This window comes from Opisthocomus hoazin, chromosome 5 (genome assembly GCF_030867145.1).
Source record: "Opisthocomus hoazin isolate bOpiHoa1 chromosome 5, bOpiHoa1.hap1, whole genome shotgun sequence".
NCBI classification, from domain to species: Eukaryota; Metazoa; Chordata; class Aves; order Opisthocomiformes; family Opisthocomidae; genus Opisthocomus; species Opisthocomus hoazin.
This window is the reverse complement of record NC_134418.1, coordinates 3,868,085-3,889,617: the sequence shown is the minus strand read 5'-3', so window position 1 is coordinate 3,889,617 and position 21,533 is coordinate 3,868,085. Positions and strand designations below refer to the sequence as shown.

General features: G+C 57.0%; 1 protein-coding gene across 5 annotated transcripts in view; it reads left to right on the top strand.

Annotated features, from left to right (window-relative positions):
- The window catches only part of RNF24 (ring finger protein 24), a 37,002-nt gene that overhangs the window by 14,325 nt on the left and 1,144 nt on the right, over positions 1–21,533 (top strand). For 4 of the 5 annotated variants that reach the window (XM_075420283.1, XM_075420287.1, XM_075420285.1 and 1 more), the window contains 4 exons: positions 6,211–6,360; positions 14,474–14,516; positions 15,320–15,361; positions 19,759–19,838. In XM_075420283.1, coding sequence (XP_075276398.1) covers positions 6,218–6,360; positions 14,474–14,516; positions 15,320–15,361; positions 19,759–19,838 — 308 coding nt within the window. In that variant the 5' untranslated portion in view covers positions 6,211–6,217. Of the gene's footprint in view, positions 1–5,614; positions 5,698–6,210; positions 6,361–14,473; positions 14,517–15,319; positions 15,362–19,758; positions 19,839–21,533 lie in introns of those variants that run through there. The other variant, XM_075420284.1, reaches the window with a different exon arrangement.

The window sequence follows — 21,533 nt, the reverse complement described above, 5'->3', positions numbered from 1 at the left end:
ACAGCAGGATGAGGTTTTTTCCCTCCCCCCTCCACTCTCAGAATCACAGAATCACAGAATAGTAGGGGTTGGAAGGGACCTCTGTGGGTCATCTAGTCCAACCCTTCTGCCCAAGCAGGGTCACCCACAGCAGGCTGCACAGGACCTTGTCCAGGCGGGTCTTGAATATCTCCAGAGAAGGAGACTCCACAACCTCCCTGGGCAGCCTGTTCCAGTGCTCTGTCACCTTCAGAGGGAAGAAATTCTTCCTCATGTTCAGCTGGAGCTTCCTATGCTTCAGTTTGTGCCCATTGCCCCTTGTCCTGTCACTGGGCACCACTGAAAAGAGCTTGGCCCCATCCTCCTGACACCCACCCTGCAGATATTTGTAGACATTTACAAGGTCCCCTCTCAGGCTTCTCTTCTTCAGGCTGAACAAGCCCAGTTCTCTCAATCCTGTTATCCGCTGTTTTTGGGCAGCGCAGGACGTTGCTCCCACCCGGAGCGGCGCTGAGCATTCCCCAGCTCCATCATCCCAGGTGAAGGCGGCGCGGCCGCGTGGCATCTCGGCATCTCCGGGATGACGGGGCTGGCTCCGCAGCTGCTTGCGATTTTCCCACCGCCGCGCTGCCAATCCTCGCCCTGGACCGGCTCCAGAGGCGGAGCTGAAGGAAATTCCTTCCAGCTGCTTGAGGTCAGGCCTTGGCTTTGCTTTTGGGGTTCGCGAGGGGAGGGTTTTTTGCCCGCAAGTTTAAAAGCGGGTATCTGTCGCTGCTGCTTTTTAAACACCTGGAAAAATCAAGCTGGGCTTGTTCAGCCTGAAGAAGAGAAGGCTGTGAGGGGACCTAATATATACTTAAAAATGTGTCAGGAGGACGGGGCCAGACTCTGTCCAGTGGTGCCCAGCGACAGGACAAGGGGCAACGGGCACAAACTGAAGCAGAGGAAGCTCCAGCTGAAGATGAGGAAGAACTTCTTCCCTCTGAGGGTGACGGAGCCCTGGCCCAGGCTGCCCAGGGAGGTTGTGGAGTCTCCTTCTGTGGAGATATTCCAGACCTGCCTGGACAAGGTCTTCTACAGACTACTGTAGGTGACCCTGCTTGGGCAGGGGGTTGGGCTGGGTGACCCACAGAGGTCCCTTCCAACCCCCACCATTCTGAGATTCTGTGATTCTTATTTTAAATATTATCCCATTTGGCATACCCATTTAATAACCTGTATATTCTGGATTTATTGCATGGAAGAATACCCCGCCTGGCAGTACAGCTTGGGGTGTTTCGGAAGGGTCTCGTCGGCTGGTGGCGGTTTAACTTTCAACCGGGTTAATAACCGCTTGGGTTAAACCTGCCTAAAACACTCTGCGGGCTTGCGTAACGCCTCGGAAACTCGAGACGCCGTGGGCGCCTGCTTGAAATCTTTCCCATCGATAAAAGATCTCCACTTGGAGTCTGGCCGCGGCTTAGCGTTGTCTCTTCCCCGAGATCCGCGGTTTCGCCCGGGCGAAGGGAAGCTGCGTGTGCCTGGCTTTGTTGCGTTTCCGAAGCGCGGGCTTGCCCGGAGAGGGGCTGGCTTTGCCGGCTGGGCCGGTGGGATGCTGCGGGGGCTCGGACCGCCAGCTCCCGCCACGTCCCCCAGTTAATGGGTCAGGAGGTTCAGCCCTGGGTTTGCGTTGGATCCCTGGGGAGGAAGTTGTTCATCTCGAAAATGTAAGGTAAATCCCTCTGAAAATGGGTTTCTGTGTGCGACAGCAGAGGCGGAAAGCACCCCCTCTGCTGTATTTAGGTACGATGCGCTGCGCTCGCCTGGCCCCTTTACGCACTGGTGTTACCAATAAATAATAATAATAATTTTACAAAGGCGTGAGCAGCTCCTTTTAATAAGTAAAACCCCGTGAAGGAGCGCGCAGCTCCGATCCACGTGGCGAAAGCAGCGGGGAAGAAAAAACGCGTGGCTTTCAGCCCGTGAACGATGCTGGTGGAGCAGCAGCATCCCCGTGTCACCCCCACCTGGGGACCCCGGCCCCCCGCCTCGCCCCCGCCTCCCTCCCTGCCTCAGTTTCTCTACCTGGGAGAAGATAATCGCCTCCTTGACTGAATCCCTTTGAGATCTCCTGATGAAAGCTCTGGCTAAGAGGCTGGCCCCGCTTATTAAGCGCATTAAGCGCTTGCTATGATTATAACGAGGATTAATTTGGCTGGGTGGCTTATTTAGGTTTGCCTTTAACAGCCCAGCTTGTAATCAGAGTGCTGCGAAGCCGGCGAGCTGATGCTGACCCGCAGCGCTTCACGTCCTGACTGCTCGATATGCCATTAACCCTAACTGGGCTTTTAATTAAAGCTGGATTTTGTAGCTGCCGAAGGGACGGGGACGCGCTCGGCCCCGCGCTGCTGATTCATCGGAGGGTGCGAGGAATCACAGAATCACAGCATGGCAGGGGTTGGCAGGGACCTCTGTGGGTCACCCAGTCCAACCCCCTGCCCAAGCAGGGTCACCAAGAGGAAGGAGGAGGCGCGGAGCTCGGCTCCGTCTGCTTGGCAGCGTTGCCGTCGCCGGCTCTCCCTGCGTGCAGCCCCTGGCAAGGACGCTGCCGCGCCTTTGTATTTTTGCAAGCTGTTGTATCTTGAAAGAAAACCCCTCCGGTTCCCCCCGTGCTGCAGCCTGGGAATATCAGATTTTTCTCTCCTTTGCTTTAGTTGAAGGTGTTTGCAATATGTGTATATCTCTTGCAGTGTATTGTTTGCAATATATATACAAGATATTGCAGTACAATGTATTGCAAAATATATAGCAAAGAAATATATATTTCTATATATTTACTTTTTTTTTTTTATGTGTACTTCTAAGATTTTCCTCCAGCCAGCCCTCGGGTCTCCCGTAGGGCTTCCCTGGTTCAGGGCTTTTTCTTCCCACTCTTTCTCCGGGTTTATCTTTCTTCAGCAAACTGATTTCTTCTGTCCCGAGCGCTGCTGGCCGGCAGGTTTCTGCGGTGCGGGACCTGCCGGGTTGGGGGGTGCCCCGGGAGGGGCATCTGCGGGCTCCCAAATGCCGTGGCCGGGGAGAGAGCAACAGGAAGGCTTTTGTTCTGCACCAGAAACTTTTCATCCTTCTTTACGGCTCCTTTTTTATTTCTTTTGGCTGCGCTCTCACAAATCTGAAGCAGATTAAAATGCAGTCCCTCCCCATCCAACTTCCCTAAAAAAAAAAAACCATAAATCCCAACCCCAAAGCTTGGCTGCTTAAAATCATCAGGTTTCAGTGAAGTCTTTTAAAAGTTAACAGTTTCCTGGATCCTCTGCAGGCTAACTTTTATTTTTTCCCCTCTAACCTCCGTGTTTCTTGCTGTAACGTTTCTCAGTCGTTGCAGCAGGAGGGAGGGAGGGCCAGGGTTAGCTCCGACGTGGAGAAGGTGATTTCACGCCAGGGTTGGGTGAATCTGGTGTGGGACTCTTGGACTTGCGCCGCAGGGGACCCAAGGGTGGTCCCCGGGAGGCTGAGCCCCCGCGGTATGGCCGGCAGGTAGGTCACGGCTGCATCGGCGACCTCCTTTCGGGGCAAAATATTAGGGCAGTGGTACCGTTGGAAGAGGGGAGTGGGATGCTGTGGGTGGGATGGAGCCCCGTTTCTACCAACCCTTTGTTTGCCGAGGGCTCTGCTGGTTTGTGGCTGCGGCTGCGGTCGCGGTGACCGGTGGGAGAGCTGCACGGCTTGGTTGGACTTGGCTGTGAGGAGGTTTTTCTGGCTCGGTTGGATTCGTTGCCCTAAATCCAGCCTGGGTCCTCCTTCCCTGCTGTGTCTACCGTGGCATCTCCCGGTGGGAGAGCTGACCCGCAGCCCCCAGTCCCGGCTCCGGTAAGAAGAGCGTCCCAACTTAAAGGAGTCGTAAAGGCAATTAAAAATAGTAGTCTGGTGCTGGTTGGGTTTGTTGCCTCTTCTCCAAGAGTCGTCTCTTCTCCTTCCTTGCTGAAGGAAGCTTTCCCAGATGTAGGGCGTTTGGATTTTCTCGTGGGTGGTTGAGGAGCTGGAGCCGGCCAACCTTGGCCAACACCAGTGCCTGTCAACACGAGCCCGAGGGTGAGCGGGCACAGCCGGAGCCTCATCCTCCGGCCGAAACATCCTCCGTGGCGTGAGCGTGACCCCGGAGAGCCCCTGAACCACCTAAGAACCCTTTGACCCAGCAGACAGCGCGGAGACGAGAACCAGACCCAAGCCTGCCCAGCAACGCCGAGCTGCGCATTAACTCTGCCCGAGCCGGGAACAAAGGTTTAGGGGCTGCTTTTGGCTTTTTTGAATTTATTTGCAAAGCAAAACAGCTTAGCTGAGCAGAGCGAGCGTTGGTAGAGCAGCGTGAGCTGCCGGGAGGTTGCTGTGCTGCGAAATCCCATCCCCACCGGCGCTCGCAGGGGGCTCTGCCGGCTCCCCGAGCTCTTGTAGCGTTTCCACGTTGGCCGGGAGAGTTGCTGAACATGCGTGTTGGTCTCTGGAGGCTTTAATCAAATCCAGGCTTTACCAGAAATCGCCTCAAAACTTCCAGCGAGCCGAGGAAACCGAAAGCAGCTGGAGCGAGGAGGCTCTCGGGAGGGTGTTCGGCGGAGATGCTGCCTTCGGCGAGGGGCTAGTGCCGGCGAAGCAGCGGGGCCGAAGGGTGAGCCCGCTCCCCGCGCAGCGGCTGGGGAACGCGCGACGTGAGCGTGAGCAGCGCGTGTGAGATGGGAGGGCGGAGGAGAACCCGGGGGGTCAGCAAAAAAGGGGTGTCAGTGGGGAAGGGAGACGCAGGAGCGAGGATGCTGCGGGGAGGAGGAGCGGGCCGTTCGGAGGATGCTCTGCTTTTCGGAGCGTCGCTCCCCGGCACGTTTGGGTTCGGGTCCCGCGGTTTCCCCACCGACTTCTCACCCCGTGTGAAGGCTGGGAGCCGTGCGATGAACTGTGTTGAGAAATCCCTGCTCCAGGGGGGAGTTCTGTTCTCCTTGGGTAATTTTATTTGGGATTCAGACTGCAGGTACTTCCCTTGCTTGCTGTGCAGCGTAATTGCACGCTGCGTCCAGCCCTCTCCCGTGGGCAGAAGGGAAGCAAGGCGTATTTTTTAACTTCCTTTTCGAAGCTGGGGGTGGGTAAGGTTTATGCCTGGCCAGAGATCATTCAAGGGTGAATGGCTCAGAGAACGATTGCAATAGGAAGGAATAATAAGAAGAAATAATAAATACGTGCTTTCTAGTTAAGGGTTTGAGCATCATCGCGGCGTTACAGCAGCGAGGGGGATTTTACGGCTGGTTTTCTGCCTGAACTCCTGAAAAACACCTTGCTGAGGTTATCGTGAAATATTACTGTCCTGTGCGGCGAATCATAAAGCTAAAATCATGAGGGACATCACAGGCGGAAGTCGTTATCTCAGTCAGCTGCTCGTGGTTTAATTGGGTCTCTCCGAGGGGAGGGAGGTTTTGGTCACGCGTCCGAGACGCGGAACGTCGGCAGCCAAAGCCGTTGCATCTTCCTCTTTGCTTTGGGGGCTTCGGGGTTTTGCCGGGGGGGGAAGCAGCGGGGGGTTATACCAAGGAACAAAGCTGAAACCTGCTGAAATGCCCTCGGACCGCCCGACGCGGATCTCACGTGGGAAAAACAAGCCACGTCTCTTTTATGGCCCCCGTAATTTCTCGCCGGCGCTGCCCCGTGGCGTGGGAACGTCCTTGTCCTCTCCTTTCTGCCGGGGACGCGCCGGTTCGTGTACGTGCTCGCTGGTTTTGGAGGGGGGGATTTCTAAGCGGTGAGGAATCGGTCTTGGAAACCACAGGAGGGGAAGGGAAGGAAAACCTGCCTTGCTACGAGGCTTCCTGGCTGCTTTCAGTATTTTGGCCTAATTAACGAGGGGTATGGGGGACGTTGGCTGCAGCCGGGGTGCTCGGATGCAAAACCCCGCCGTCCGTCCGTCCGACGCGACGTTTAACTCCAAGGCTGCCGTGTGTAAGGAAGAGGGGAAAAATAGCTGGAAGATACGCTGACGGCGGGAGAAGAAAAACCCCAGGCCCGGCTGATCCAGCCCTGCTTTGTTTTCAGGGTTACCGAGCTCGGTTTCGGGCAAGGATGGCTTCGCCCCGGGGGCGAGGAGCGAGGAGGCAGCGCTGCCGGCTGCCCTGTCCTTCCCTCCCAGCTGCCGTTGGAGGGGCCGTTGGTCTCCGAAGGGCATCCCGTGCTGCCCGAGGAGCCTGACGTCCGTGTGTTCTCTCCCTGTCTCCGCAGCCTACCCATGAGCTCGGATTTCCAGCATTACAGTTTCAGGATGCCGAACATCGGGTTCCAGAACCTGCCTCTCAACATATACATCGTGGTTTTCGGCACAGCCATCTTCGTCTTCATCCTCAGTTTGCTCTTCTGTTGCTACTTGATCAGGTAAGGGAATTTTCCCCGGCTGCTTTCGACAGCTGCCCTGGTTCAGAGCGAGCCCAGCACCGATACCTCCATCCCAAAACAAGGATGGCGTCGTCGCGTCTTGCCAAACTGATGTGAGCCATGAAGGAGGTGTCACTTTCCCTCCTCATCATGCTCAGCCCAACGTTCATCCCTAACATCCCTAACAGAGCCAGCTTTCTACAATGGCCTGACCGGCTGGGTAGATGAGGGGAGAGCCGTGGATGTTGTCTGCCTCGACTTCAGCAAGGCTTTCGATACAGTCTCCCATGATATCCTCCTAGGGAAGCTCAGGAGATGTGGACTGGATGAGTGGTCGGTGAGGTGGATAGAGAACTGGCTGAATGGCAGAACTCAGAGGGTTGTCATCAGCGGCGCTGAGTCTAGTTGGAGGCTGGTAACTAGTGGTGTCCCTCAGGGGTCAGTACTGGGCCCAGCCTTGTTTAACTTCTTCATCAACGACCTGGATGAAGAGTTAGAATGTACCCTCAGCAAGTTTGCTGATGACACCAAACTGGGAGGAGTGGTGGATACACCGGCAGGCTGTGCTGCCATTCAGCAAGACCTGGAGAGTTGGACAGAGAGGAACCTGATGAGGTTCCACAAGGTCAAGGGCAGGGTCCTGCACCTTGGGAGGAACAACCCCAGGCACCAGTACAGGCTGGGGCGGACCTGCTGGAGAGCAGCTCTGCGGAGAGGGACTGGGAGTGCTGGGGGACGACAGGGTGACCGTGAGCCAGCAGTGTGCCCTGGGTGCCAAGAAGGCCAATGGGATCCTGGGGTGCATCAAGAGGAGTGTGGCCAGCAGGTCGAGGGAGGTTCTCCTCCCCCTCTACACTGCCCTGGTGAGGCCTCATCTGGAGTCTGTGTCCAGTGCTGGGCTCCCCAGTTCAAGAAAGATGAGGAGCTACTGGAAGAGAGTCCAGCGGAGGGCTACAAGGATGGTGAGGGGACTGGAACATCTCCCCTATGAGGAGAGGCTGAGGGAGTTGGGCTTGTTCAGCCTGGAGAATAGAAGGCTGAGGGGGGACCTAATAAATGCTTATAAATATCTGCAGGGTGGGGGTCAGGAGGATGGGGCCAAGCTCTTTTCAGTGGTGCCCAGTGACAGGACAAGGGGCAACGGGCACAAACTGAAGCAGAGGAAGCTCCAGCTGAAGATGAGGAAGACCTTCTTCCCTCTGAGGGTGACGGAGCCCTGGCCCAGGCTGCCCAGGGAGGCTGTGGAGTCTCCTTCTCTGGAGATATTCCAGCCCCGCCTGGCCGCGGTGCTGTGCAGCCTGCTGTGGGTGACCCTGCTTGGGCAGGGGGTTGGGCTGGGTGACCCACAGAGGTCCCTGCCAACCCCGACTGTTCTGTGATTCTGTGATTCTGTGAAAAGCCTGGAAAGGGGATGTTTTATGGTTCCTGCTTTCTGCTTAATGATTCAACACGTTTTCCTCTTTAATGAGTAACTTGTGTACTGTGTGCTTAAGAAATGTTTAATACCTGCTCGGTTCGTTATTGTGCACAAATTGCTCATTCAACAGCGCAGTTTAGAGATTAATGATGCAGAGTTGATTTGCTAATCTGAACGATGGGGAGCGGGACGGGAGGGTTAAAGGTCCTTCCAGTCTGGGGCTTGCTGTAATTATTTTATGGGCCATTGGGGAGAGAGTTGGGCCACTAATTGAGAGGAGAAACCTCCCGCCGGAGGGGAAGCGAGAGGCAAGTGGGGACGAGCGCGGTGCCTGGGAATGGAGGCGGTGATGGGACAAGCTGTGCTGATAACCCGGGGATGCGGGGCCGGCTGCGCCTCTGCTGCGGCCGGGAGCCGCGGGCAGCGCTCTGCCCGCAGCGGCTGCCCAGTGCTGCGTACCCAGAGCCCTCCTGCCAAGTCACAGAGGAGCTTTTCCACCCCCTTTCCCTCCCCTCTGGCATTTCGGAGGGCCCTGGCTCCGTGTTAGCCGAACGTCCATCGCGTCCCCTCCCTCCGTCCCCCTGAGACACGCGCGTGCTCGCTTTGTGCTCCGTGGAGGCTGCATCCGGCTGGCTCGGAGCAGCCATTCCCCCTGGGCTTGCTGTCCAGAGGGTGTTGAAAATGTTTTGTCCTCCTTTTGTACACCAGGGTGGCAAGATTTCAGTTTCACCTTCTAAATATTTGACAACTTCCACCTATTTTCTGCTCTGCACGAAGCAAAGCCTGGTAAAACTTGCAGGTGAGCCCAAACTCGGGCTTACCTATGGGTGATTTGGGCTGCCTGGGCATCAGATCTTCGCTTTTGCCCACGATTATGCATGAGAAAAAGCTGTCTGGAGGTGCAACGCGGCTGTCCACCCCGGCAGCCGAGGCAGAAGGAGATCAAGGGGCCTTCCCCTGAATTTACCGTTTGTATCTTGGTGCTTGATGTGGACAAGGTCTGTGCTGGGGTGTTGCGGTCTGCGTCCAGTGTTCGCGTTTCAGCTTGGAAGCCAGCGGGAGGGGACACACCAAAAAAACAGACAAATGGTCTTCAGGAGGCTCAAGGACGTGTTTTGCCCAGATTGAGCTGGAATCTATATGGCTCGCTTGCGAAATGAAGAGGTGTTTGGACTTCCAGAGTATTCTCCTGGGCACCGGGTCTTGCTGGGCGTGTTCTGCCCCAAAGAAGAAATAACAAGTAGTAATGTCTGGAAGATCGAGCCAGCAAATCTTTAAATTTAGAAGCTGGAGGCAGGAGAGAGGGTGAGTAACCCGCTGAAACAAGCCAGCAGGGGAAGTGGCAGGTCCTCCGTCTCTTCGTGCCTTTAAATCAGGACAGGGCGCCTTTCTGGATGAGACATTTTGGCTCCCGTTCCCAGGAGTAACGAAGCGCTATTTAACGACCTGTGATAGATGGGAGGTCGGGTTGGATCATCTAACAGATCCCTAAGCTCTGTGGAGGCTCTGTGAATCGTTCCTCAAACCGCCTCCCCCAGCTCTGTTATTGGCAAAACGGAGCCAAACAGGAATCCTTCAGCCCCCCGTTGGGAGGGTTTCGGGATCCGGCTGTGCCGACGTGCCCCGGGAGCATCCACCTCCTTTGGATTTGCTGCGGAATCTCATCTTAGGTGGGGTGTAAAAGCTTGAGCTTCGGCGTGGTTTGGAAAGCCTTGTAGGTGGGTGGCGGGATGAGGACCCCCGTGCCTGTGAGCACAGAGTGTCCCCAACGATTGCTGTGGGAAGGGTTTGCCATGTCGCTCCCCGTCAGTGCCGCTTAACACTGGTGCCTGGCTGCGTAGCAAGCAGATACCCGTAGCCCTGTGGCGGGAGAATTTGGTAGACAAAGTAAGATAATTGAATTTAAATTGAATTTTTCCCCCTCCCGAACCGGCTGCTAAAGCCTCCTGGCTTACCCCGCGCATTCCCGACCCCTTCGGCAGTGAGCTGCGTGGCTTCAACGCAGAATTGCGGCTGGAGGCTGCGTGAAACAGAGCTGTGAGTTTACCAAGCAGATGCGGCCCTCGCGGAGAAGCCGACCCCGGGCGGGGAGGGTGGTGGTCCCGTTGGGAGCTGCAGGGCTCGGCTGGCGCCCGCGGGGCTGGTTTGCAGGTAACAGCAGCTCGTGGCTTCACCCAGGCCACCCCGCTTAGGTGCAGCGGCACCGCCGCCCATCCTCTGCCTCTCCCTCCTCTCTCTCGTGACTCACCCTTCTGCAAATATTTGGCCAACAAGGAGCGGAGCTCGTGACGCCGTCCGCCGGGCCCTGGTTCTCATCGCCTGCTCCGTGTCGGAGCATCCCGCGCAGCTCCTCCTCGCCTCCCCGGCTGGGGAGGCAGCCGCAGCGTGGAAGAGCCGGTACCTGGTGTGTTTACCCCGAATCGCAGAGGCATGAAATAGAGGCGAGAAGGGCAGCGGTACCGAGCGCGCTGCCCGCCCCGACGCGAGGGAGAGACGACGGCTTTCATCGGGTTGGCTCAAAACCGAGCCCGAGGGGAAGTCCTGTTTGAAAGCATCACAGAATCACAGAATGGCACATGTTGGAAGGGACCTCTGGGGGTCACCCAGTCCAACCCCCTGCCCAAGCAGGGTCACCCAGAGCAGGCTGCACAGCACCGCGGCCAGGAGGGTCTGGAATATCTCCAGAGAAGGAGACTCCACAGCCTCCCTGGGCAGCCTGGGCCAGGGCTCCGTCACCCTCAGAGGGAAGAAGTTCTTCCTCATCTTCAGCTGGAGCTTCCTCTGCTTCAGTTTGTGCCCGTTGCCCCTTGTCCTGTCGCTGGGCACCACTGGAAAGAGTCTGGCCCTGTCCTCCTGACCCCCACCCTGCAGATATTTAGAGGCATTTCGAAGGTCCCCTCTCAGCCTTCTCTTCTCCAGGCTGAACAAGCCCAGCTCCCTCAGCCTTTCCTCGTAGGAGAGACGCTCCAGTCCCCTCCTCATCCTCGTAGCCCTGCGCTGGACTCTCTCCAGTAGCTCCTCATCTTTCTTGAAGTGGGGAGCCCAGAACTGGACACAGGACTCCAGATGGGGCCTCACTAGGGCAGAGTAGAGGGGGAGGAGAATCTCCCTCAGCCTGCTGGCCACAAGTGAGCAGATCTTGGAGGTCAACCTGCAAAAAGTCGTTTCTTTTGAGTTGTATTCCCCCTAGTCGTTCACTTGCTGCAGATGATGCAGAGTCACCCGGAGAAACGGGGTGCTCCCTTTCCTTCGGGATTCGAGGAAGGCTTGGGGAGAGCTCACGAAACCGGCGAGAGGCGGATATTAAACGCGGAGGTGGGCGACGGGGTGCGCGCGCCAGCCACGCGCTGGCTTTCCAGACGCTGTGTGGTCCCTTATCTGAACCAGCCGTCTGCCAGAAATTCCTCCGGAGTCGCAGCTCTTGACACAAGATGGATGGAGCCCCGGGTCCGACGGGGAAGAACGCTTGCCAGGATCCGGGGTCTTGTTATGACGGCTGCGCGGGGTCCGACCGGGATCCATCTGGCTCAGCTCCTGGCTTGGAAAGGGAAGAGTGGAGGAGCGGACTGAGCTCGCACGCTTCGCAACCAGAAGTGCTCCTAACCTCCAGGGAGGGGGTTGAGGGGGTTTTTTTTTTTGACAAATTCTCCCCGTGTAGCTCAGCACCAGCCCGTGGCGTCGCCGCATCCGTGCTCCGACGGCGCGGGGCTGCGCAGATCCGCGGCCAAGGTGCTCGCTTCTTCCCCATCGCCGCTCCGGAGGCCACCACCGCGTCCACAGATGCTCGGGCTCGTTCTGCGCGACGCCTTCCCCCCGCTTCGCCTCGCCGGGGCCGGCGGCTCGGCCGACGCTCAACGTCGAACGTCGGCAGATGCTTTTTTCCCCCGTTCTGGGAGAGTTTTTCCCCCTTGTACGCGGTCTCCGGCCGCGCGTCTTGCTTCGCCCCATCTGTGTTTCATAACCGGTTTCCCAGCCGCCGGGATCCCTGCGGATCGGGCCGGTTTCATCCTGTTTTCCCTATTGTTCGTGCGTCTTCTGCTCGTGTTTCTGCTGGGGGTCGCTGGCGGAGGGATGCGGCCCCGGCTTTCTCCTCCTGCCCCGCTGCGAGTCCGCCTGGGGCTCCGCAGACAGGGTCCCTGCCAGGTTAGGGGAGGGAGGATGACTCCCCGCTGGATTCGATGCTCAGGAGCTGGCTTCCTGCATCTCCCAGCTCTCTCTGCGACATTGAAGTCCATTTTTACTCATTCCTCGACTTTTTAGGCCCGTGACGCTTTGGGGGGGGAGGATGTTTTTCAAGCAAGAAGGACAAGCGTGTGTTTTTACATCTTATTTTTATAACTCGCCCACTGCAGCCTTGCGGGACCAGAAAGCCTCCCAGAGCTCCAGGCCAAGCAGGGTTTGAGACGGCTCCCAGCACCTTTTTGGAGAAGTGAAATCCCAGGCGAGGGGGTTTCCCGTCTGCAATCCTGCTCCAGGCTGGCTGGGGGAAATCTTCCTGGGGCTGGCCAAGCCCTGCGGGCACACGCTGCTGTGTTATTAAAAGTCCTTGGCCAACACTTTAAAAGCCTCGATGACTTCCCTGACTTCACTAAATGCCGTGTCTTGTAATGAGAAGCAATATTAGGGTTGGGGATTTTATTTAAAAAATATATTTAAGGAGCATAATCGGCTTCTCTGGCCAGCTGATGGCCGCAGAGCTCTCCGCCGGGCTGTGGGAAATGGGCTGCTGCTTGTTCTGCCGTGGAAAGGTGTTTTTATTAATAATAGTTTGAACTGAAAACCATGGAGGGATGTGGTGCGTGTTTGTTTGCTGTTTCCCTCGGTCCCCAGGGATGGGGCCAGGCGCTCCCACCCCCGGCTCCCGGAGAGGGAAGGGACGGGAGCAGCCGATTGCTCGGGGTCTCCTATCCCTGCGGGCGCCAGCTGGGCTGCCCACCACCATGGCAGCCTTCGGAATGGGCTCATCCCTCCTGTCTCCCTTCGCTTCACTTAATCCAGGAATGGATGCTGGGGTGGGGGAACAACCAAACAAAAAAAAAAAAACACCCAAAATTGTGCTGAGCACGGTGCTTTGAAAGGTGGGTGGGGGAAACAGCTCAGAATCCTGGTTTCACTCTGCCGCCTCATCAGCTACGGCCCCGGCTCCGTCCCTGGGTCATCGCGTGGGTTTGTCACCCCCTGCTTGAGCACAGCACACCGGATGAAAAAGCACCCCAGCATCCCAAGACACAGCTTCATTTTCCTGTGGATTTTGGCAGCTCGTTATCTCTGGTTGTTAAATCGCCCCCTGCTCCATGATAGGCGGCGAGAGGTGGAAGATGTCCTGTGGCTCCTCAGCCAGAGCTTTCTGCTCCGGCGTTGTCTTCGGATAAACACCCATCCTTTGCTCACTCTACTACAGAATCACAGAATCACAGAATGGTCGGGGTTGGCAGGGACCTCTGTGGGTCACCCAGTCCAACCCCCTGCCCAAGCAGGGTCACCCACAGCAGGCTGCACAGCACCGCGGCCAGGCGGGGCTGGAATATCTCCAGAGAAGGAGACTCCACAGCCTCCCTGGGCAGCCTGGGCCAGGGCTCCGTCACCCTCAGAGGGAAGAAGTTCTTCCTCGGGTTCAGCTGGAACTTCCTCTGCTTCAGTCTGTGCCCATTGCCCCTTGTCCTGTTGCTGGGCACCACTGGAAAGAGTCTGGCCCCGTCCTCCTGACCCCCACCCTGCAGATATTTAGAGGCATTTCGAAGGTCCCCTCTCAGCCTTCTCTTCTCCAGGCTGAACAAGCCCAGCTCCCTCAGCCTCTCCTCGTAGGAGAGATGCTCCAGTCCCCTCCTCATCCTCGTAGCCCTCTGCGGGACTCTCTCCAGTAGCTCCTCATCTTTCTTGAACTGGGGAGCCCAGAACTGGACAGAGTACTCCAGGTGGGGCCTCACCAGGGCAGAGTAGAGGGGAAGGAGAACCTCCCTCGACCTGCTGGCCACACTCCTCTTGATGCACCCCAGGATCCCATTGGCCTTCTTGGCACCCAGGGCACACTGCTGGCTCATGGTCACCCTGTCGTCCACCAGCACACCCAGGTCCCTCTCCACAGAGCTGCTCTCCAGCAGGTCCACAGGCAGATGACCTCGTGTTGAGTGCTTCTTCTGGAGAGTTGGGGAGGCAGAAGCACCACGATTGGTCTTATAACTGGAAGGCAGAGCTGTGTTTGGGGAACCCAGCACTGCCCAGACAGTGGGGGCTTCAGTGGGAGCCCTCTGAGCAGGGAGGTCTCCTTCCCCCTCCTCACTCGAGCGAGCTTTCCCCGGATCTGAATACCCAGCGGTTGGAAAAAGGGCCCGTGGCCAGCCTAGGAGCTGTTGGCAGCTGGAGAGATTGGAAACTGGGGGTATTTGTGGCCGCTGTGGATTTACTCAGCAGCTTTTGCTGGTCTGTAACGGTGCAGGTGATGTCCGTGTGGAACATCAGGGAGGTCAGAAGAGGAAAACGGGAGGAGGTCCCGCACTCCCGGATGGAGATGGTGCCTTCCCAGCTATGGGAAGTGCTGGCTGTTGCTCAAGTGTGTCGTGATGCAGGGCCGATCTCGTTTCTGAAATGAGAAATTAAAAAAAAAAAGAGATTGAATCTGGAAGGGAGGAGTTTGGGGGGTTACAGCAAGAGTGGTACGTTGGCCTCTGTTCATGTTTCCCTCTGTTTTGGTTGCAGGCTCAGACATCAAGCACACAAAGAGCTTTACGCCTACAAACAGGTGAGGCGACGCGCGGTATCTCGCCTTGTTCTCTGCTGCTCAGCACCAAACCCATGCTGGGGCGGTCACTTCTTCTCCCTGGGAGGCTTTTGGTCCTTCAAGAGAAGTTGTAACGCCCCGGGCAGGCCTCTGTCCCCGCTGATTTGTTTTCTGCCAGCTGGGAGCATCTCTCACCTGTCAGTCTGCAGGTTTCGGCACTTTCAGGTGAGGTCCCTGAGCGGTGGGGACATCTCCCCCCCTGGAGCACCTCAACTGGGCAACCTCTCCAAACCCTCACCTGATCTGAGCGGTAACGCCGTCGCTTCCCCAGCGCTCAAATGATGTTTTGTGGGGTCTGAGTCCACTCCCCGGGTTGGACCCGGCTGCTCGGGACCGCTCGCAGCCGCGGAGCTCTCGTGGGGAACACCTCCACGTCGCCTTGGCAAACCCCCACGTGCCAGCACCCTGGTTAGAATGAACACAGCCCAGAGATCGGTGTCACGCTGCTGCTTCGACCTAACCTGTCTTCTCCAGGACTTGCGTAGCTTCTCTGCCTCCCGATCCGTCGCTCCAGCAGGGAACTGGGTGGAGTTGGGCTGATTCCATACGACAGCCCGCGCTTGTCCCGCATTTATTGCCCTCCCCAGGGCAATAAATTTCAGCCTGGATGGCTGAAATTTTCAGCCTGGATGGAGTGAAGATGAAATGGCTGTGCCGCCTTTACTGGGGGTTTCCAGTTCTACTGGGACGCTAAACGGGATCTCGATTTTACAGAGCTTTTTGCTGCAAACGCTGTGTCCTGACCCCGGCGCTCTGTCTTACAGGTTATACTCAAGGAGAAGGTGAAGGAGCTGAACCTACACGAGGTGAGTATGTCCCTCACCCTCCTCTTCCTCGGGCTGGGGAGGGGATGAGGCACAGGCAGAGGCTGGCACGGGTAGGAAGGTGCAAAAACTCAAATTTTAGCTCCTTCGGGAGCAAAACACGCAGCTGGGAGCGCCGGCGTCGCTGCCCGCGGCGCGGTTTGCTCTGCAGCCTCCTGCCCCGCTGCAGGGAGCACGGGGGGAGCAGCTGAAGGGCTGCGCCGGCCCCCCCATCCCTCCCCGGCACCGCTTGGCTTTCTCAGAAAGTCCGGTGGCTTGTGAGTTCAGGTGGCGAACGCACGTCTGCAGAGGGGGTCTGGGTTAAACCATCTCCCTCCTCCTGGGTCCCTTTTAGCTTTTACTGCATCATTATTACTTATTGCATTGTTATTATTATTATCTGCATTATTATTGATTGCATTATTATTATTTACAGCATTAATTTTATTAGTTATGGCATTATTTTTATTATTTACCGCATCCTTATTTTCATATTATTATTATTATTAATATCATCATCATCACTGCGATGAAAAGCTGTGGATAAAAAGGAGGCGGGTTGAGAACTGGACTGAGGTGGACTGAGAACTGGCTGAATGGCAGAACTCAGAGGGCTGTCATCAGCGGCGCTGAGTCTAGTTGGAGGCTGGTGACAAGTGGTGTCCCCCAGGGGTCAGTACTGGGCCCAGCCTTGTTTAACTTCTTCATCAACGACCTGGATGAAGAGTTAGAATGTACCCTCAGCAAGTTTGCTGACGACACCAAACTGGGAGGTGTGGTAGATACACCAGAAGGCTGTGCTGCCATTCAGCGTGACCTGGACAGGCTGGAAAGCTGGGCAGAGAGGAACCTGATGAGGTTCAGCAAGGGCAAGGGCAGGGTCCTGCACCTGGGGAGGAACAACCCCAGGCACCAGTACAGGCTGGGGCTGACCTGCTGGAGAGCAGCTCTGCGGAGAGGGACTGGGAGTGCTGGGGGATGACAGGGTGACCATGAGCCAGCAGCGTGCCCTGGGTGCCAAGAAGGCCAATGGGATCCTGGGGTGCATTAGGAGGAGTGTGGGCAGCAGGACGAGGGAGGTTCTCCTCCCCCTCTACACTGCCCTGGTGAGGCCTCATCTGGAGTCCTGTGTCCAGTTCTGGGCTCCCCAGTTCAAGAAAGATGAGGAGCTACTGGAGAGAGTCCAGCAGAGGGCTATGATATTCCAGACCCACCTGGACAAGGTCCTGTGCAGCCTGCTGTAGGTGACCCTGCTTCAACAGGGGGTTGGACGAGATGAGAGTCCAGCGCAGGGCTACGAGGATAAGGAGAGGACTGGAGCATCTCTCCTACGAGGAGAGGCTGAGGGAGCTGGGCTTGTTCAGCCTGGAGAAGAGAAGGCTGAGAGGGGACCTTAGAAATGCCTCTAAATATCTGCAGAGTGGGGGTCAGGAGGACGGGGCCAAGCTCTTTTCAGTGGTGCCCAGCGACAGGACAAGGGACAACGGGCACAAACTGAAGCAGAGGAAGCTCCAGCTGAACATGAGGAAGAACTTCTTCCCTCTGAGGGTGATGGAGCCCTGGCCCAGGCTGCCCAGGGAGGCTGTGGAGTCTCCTTCTCTGGAGATATTCCAGCTCCGCCTGGCCGCGGTGCTGTGCAGCCTGCTGTGGGTGACCCTGCTTGGGCAGGGGGTTGGGCTGGGTGACCCACAGAGGTCCCTGCCAACCCCGACCATGCTGGGATTCTGTGATTCTGCGAGGCAGGCGCAGGCTGGGCTGCGTACACAGGGTGGCCCTTGCCGGTTCGGTCCCCTCGCGCCCCGCAGAGCCTCGCCGCCGTCGCAGCGTGACCATGTCCGTCCCCTCTCTGCCGCCCGCCTTACTCGGGCAGAGCAAGCGCTGCCGGGGTTGAGCTGAAATCAGAGATAAACGCGCCCCGGCCTGCTCCCCTCGCCCTCCTGCTCCGCAGCTCGGCGGGAAGAGCGGGCAGGAAGGGGGAGGCAAAGCCCCAAAACCGTGGGGGTTTCTTCTCGGATTCGGAAGGAGGGCAGAAAGCAAAGCCCCGGGAAACTTTGCAGTGAGACTTTGTGGGGGGAATTGCGCCGGCGCCTGCCCCGTGCCCACGACGTGGGCGCAGCCGTGGCTCCCTCGGTGTTCACAGAATCACAGAATCCCAGCATGGTAGGGACCTCTGTGGGTCACCCAGCCCAACCCCCTGCCCAAGCAGGGTCACCCAGAGCAGGCTGCACAGCACCGCGGCCAGGCGGGGCTGGAATATCTCCAGAGAAGGAGACTCCACAGCCTCCCTGGGCAGCCTGGGCCAGGGCTCCGTCACCCTCAGAGGGAAGAAGTTCTTCCTCCTGTTCAGACGGAACCTCCTCGGCTTCAGTTTGTGCCCGTTGCCCCTTGTCCTGTCGCTGGGCACCACTGGAAAGAGTCTGGCCCTGTCCACGAATTCAGAGGAGGCTGAAACGCTGCTCGGATAAGCTGCTATTTTTATTTTTTTTTTAATTTAATTCCCCAAGCAAAGCAACACGCGCCCGGCGCAGGTTCCATCCTCAGCCTCCGCTCCCTGCAGCCGAGGGGCCGAATCCCAAGGTCCGGTGGAGCCATCCCCGCTTGGGGCCCCTGTTTCTGATCCCCTCCCGTTAAACTGACTCGCAGTGGGTGGGTTTTTTTGCCGACACCCAGACTTAAAAGCAGACCCCGAGGTGAGAAGCTCGTTGCAGGAGGGATTTGGGAGCGTGCTGGAGCTGGGACCGGCAGCCATAACCCTCCGTCCTCCTCCTCCATCGCCTCCGCTCCCAGCTCTCCCAGCCCCAACACTTTCCAGGAGGACGAGGGGTCCCTGGGGAAGGGGATGGAGCTCCTCGAGCTCCTCCCTGGCATTCGGGAAAGGGTTTTGCTCCAGCTCCTTCCCAGATATCCCTTTTTGGGCATTTGGCCTGGGGTATTTACAGTGAGCGGCTGCGGAAAGCGGAGCGCGGCGGCGGGGGGTTGGGTTTTGCAACATCCCGGGGCGGCTGCCAGGGCTCGCCCGGAGCCTTCCGGAGGGGAACGACCCCACCGAGCTCCTCAGCCCCGGGTTTTGGGGTTTATTTTTCCTCTTTTTTTGTTCTTTTTTTTTTTCCCATCACGCCATCTCTCCCTGCCGGGGCTCGGGATCTGTGTGTTCCTCAGCTGCGCCCGCCTCCGCTCGCTCGCTAACGAGAGTCTCCGACGAGCTTCGGGTGGCCGGAAAATATCGACGGGCGCCGCGGTCCCGGGAAAGCCGGGAGCCTCCCGCCGCGCTTTCCAGCAGCGGGGCTGGCTCTTGATGCCGGATTGCCAGAGACTCCCAGGCAGGGGAGGGCGGCTGGGAAAAACAGCCAGGAATATCCGAATCCCCGGGAATATCCCAAAAACAGCTGGGAATATGCGAAATCCCTGGGAATATCCCCAAAAACAGCTGGGAATATCCGAAATCCCTGGGAATATCCCAAAACCAGCTGGGAATATCCCCAAAAACAGCTGGGAATATCCGAAATCCCTGGGAATATCCCAAAAACAGCTGGGAATATCCAAAATCCCTGGGAATATCCCCAAAACAGCTGGGAATATTCAAAATCCCCGGGAATATCCCCAAAACAGCTAGGAATATCCGAAATCCCCGGGAATATCCCCAAAAACAGCTGGGAATATCCAAAATCCCTGGGAATATCCCCCAAACAGCTGGGAATATCCGAAATCCCTGGGAATATCCCAAACGGGTCAGGAAAAACCGGCAGCGTGCGGGAAGGGGATGTCGGCTGGGGCTCTTGCTGGCCAAAAAATGGCCACCAGCCTTCTCATCCCCGGGGCAGGGATGCGTCCTTCGCCTGTTCCTCTTCCCAGAGTTATCCCTGCGGATGCAGCTCCATCCCAGGGACCATGCGGGAGCGTGGATCGGTCCCCCTGCACCCTAAAGCCTCCTGGCACGTCAAACCACGGCCCAGCCTTGCGGCTGCTGCTCTGGGGGGGCTCTGGGGTCCCCTCCACCGGGCAGGGGAGACCCAAAGCCCGGGCAGCAAACTCTGGGAAGGCTCTGGGGGGGGTTTCACCACTCGGGGACGCAGAAACCTCCCAAACCTTTCTCCTGCAGCGCAGTGTGGGCAAAAAACCCCCCAGCTCCTTGGTCAAAACCAGAGGGTTTGCAGCAAAAGAGGAGTTTGCTTTCCCTGCAGTACGGGGAGGAATTTCTCTGCCCACCCCCAGCGTGTCCTGGCCGGCATCTGAAGCCAAATCGCCCTTTTTTTCCCCCCAGCCCAAGGCAGGGATGTCGTGAGTGCCGGGGAGAAGATGGAGCCTGGCCGAGGGCATCGTGCTGGGGGAGGTTTTGGGGGGGGGAGGGGGTGTTCTTCTTGCTTTCCGCCAGCTGAGTGCCTTCTCCTGCTTCTTCTCAGATCTGCGCCGTGTGCTTGGAGGAGTTCAAGCCCAAGGACGAGCTGGGGATCTGCCCCTGTAAACATGCCTTCCACAGAAAGTAAGCGCCAGCTCCGCGGCGTGGGGGGGTCTCCTTGTGCTCCTCGCCCGGGGTTTCTTCCTGCCCCGGTTCCGGGGAAGGAGCGGAATGGCAGGAAAAGCCCCTTAGCAAATGAGCTGGAGCACTGGGAGCAGCAAAGGTCACGTGGTGACCTGGCAAAACCACCTCCCTCGTTGTATGTACGGACTTCCTACAGTCCAGAATGCATATGGACATCTGTGTGTGTGTGTATATATACCTACATATATATGATTGATAGATATTTATAGAACACGTATGCAGAAGCACTGGAAGAAGCTCCCCAGGGAAGCAGTCGCGGCCCCAGGGCTGTTGGAGCGCAAGAAGCGTTTGGCCGTCGCTCTGGGCTGTCGGTGGGCGCGTGGTGAGCCGGGAGCCGGCTTCGCTGGTGTCCCTGCCAGCTCCGGCTGGGATGCTGTGAAAAAAGTATGCATACAGACTTCATAAAAATGTAAAACACTGTGAAATTTATATGCTATATATATATAGCATGGCCAGCAGGGCCAGGGAGGGGGTTCTGCCCCTCTGCCCCGCTCTGCTGAGACCCCCCTGTGAGTCCTGCGTCCAGCTCTGGAGCCCTCAGCACAGGACAGAGCTGGAGCTGTGGGAGCGGGGCCAGAGGAGGCCCCAGCAATGATGCGAGGGCTGGAACCCCTCTGCTGGGAGGAAAGGCTGGGAGAGCTGGGGCTGCTCAGCCTGGGGAGGAGAAGGCTGCAGGGAGACCTTAGAGCAGCTGCCAGTGCCTGGAGGGGCTGCGAGAGAGCTGGAGAGGGGCTGGGACAAGGGCAGGGAGTGACAGGACAAGGGGGGATGGCTTTAAATTAAAAGAGGGGAGATTTAGATTAGGTATTAGGAAGAATTTTTTTACCCTCAGGATGGTGAGGCCCTGGCCCAGGCTGCCCAGAGAAGCTGTGGCTGCCCCCTCCCTGGCAGGGTTCAAGGCCAGGTTGGATGGGGCTGGGAGCAGCCTGATGCAGTTGAAGCTGTCCCTGCTCACTGCAGGGGGTTGGGCTCGATGGCCTCTAAAGGTCCCTTCCAAACCATGCCATGATTCTATGTTTATATATGTATGATGTATATATACATTTTATAGATTATATATTTATAAAATGCATATGTTCATATATTTTTGTGTATATAAGTATTTTATATATTTTTGTGTATGTTTATACATTTTTTATATCTATTCCATAAATAGATATAAATTATATACAAAAATTATAGAATCATAGAGTGGTTTGGGTTGGAAGGGACCTTACAGACCATCCAGTTCCATCCCCCTGCCACGGGCAGGGACCTCTTCCACCAGCCCAGGCTGCTCCCAGCCCCGTCCAACCTGGCCTTGAACCCTGCCAGGCAGGGGGCAGCCACAGCTTCTCTGGGCAGCCTGGGCCAGGGCCTCACCACCCTCACAGTAAAGAATTTCTTCCTTAGATCTAACCTAAACCTCCCCTCTTTCAGCTCAAAGCCGTCCCCCCTTGTCCTATCACAACAGGCCCTGCTAAAAGGTTTGTCCCCATCTTTCTCGTATGGCCCACTTAAGTGCTGTAAAATTTAATAATAATTTAAGTAAAATATATGATATGTGCAGCAAAGAGCTACATTTATACACACACACAGACACAAAAATGTCCTAATGAACTATAAAGTCACCTCAATGCTGAATTACAAATCCGG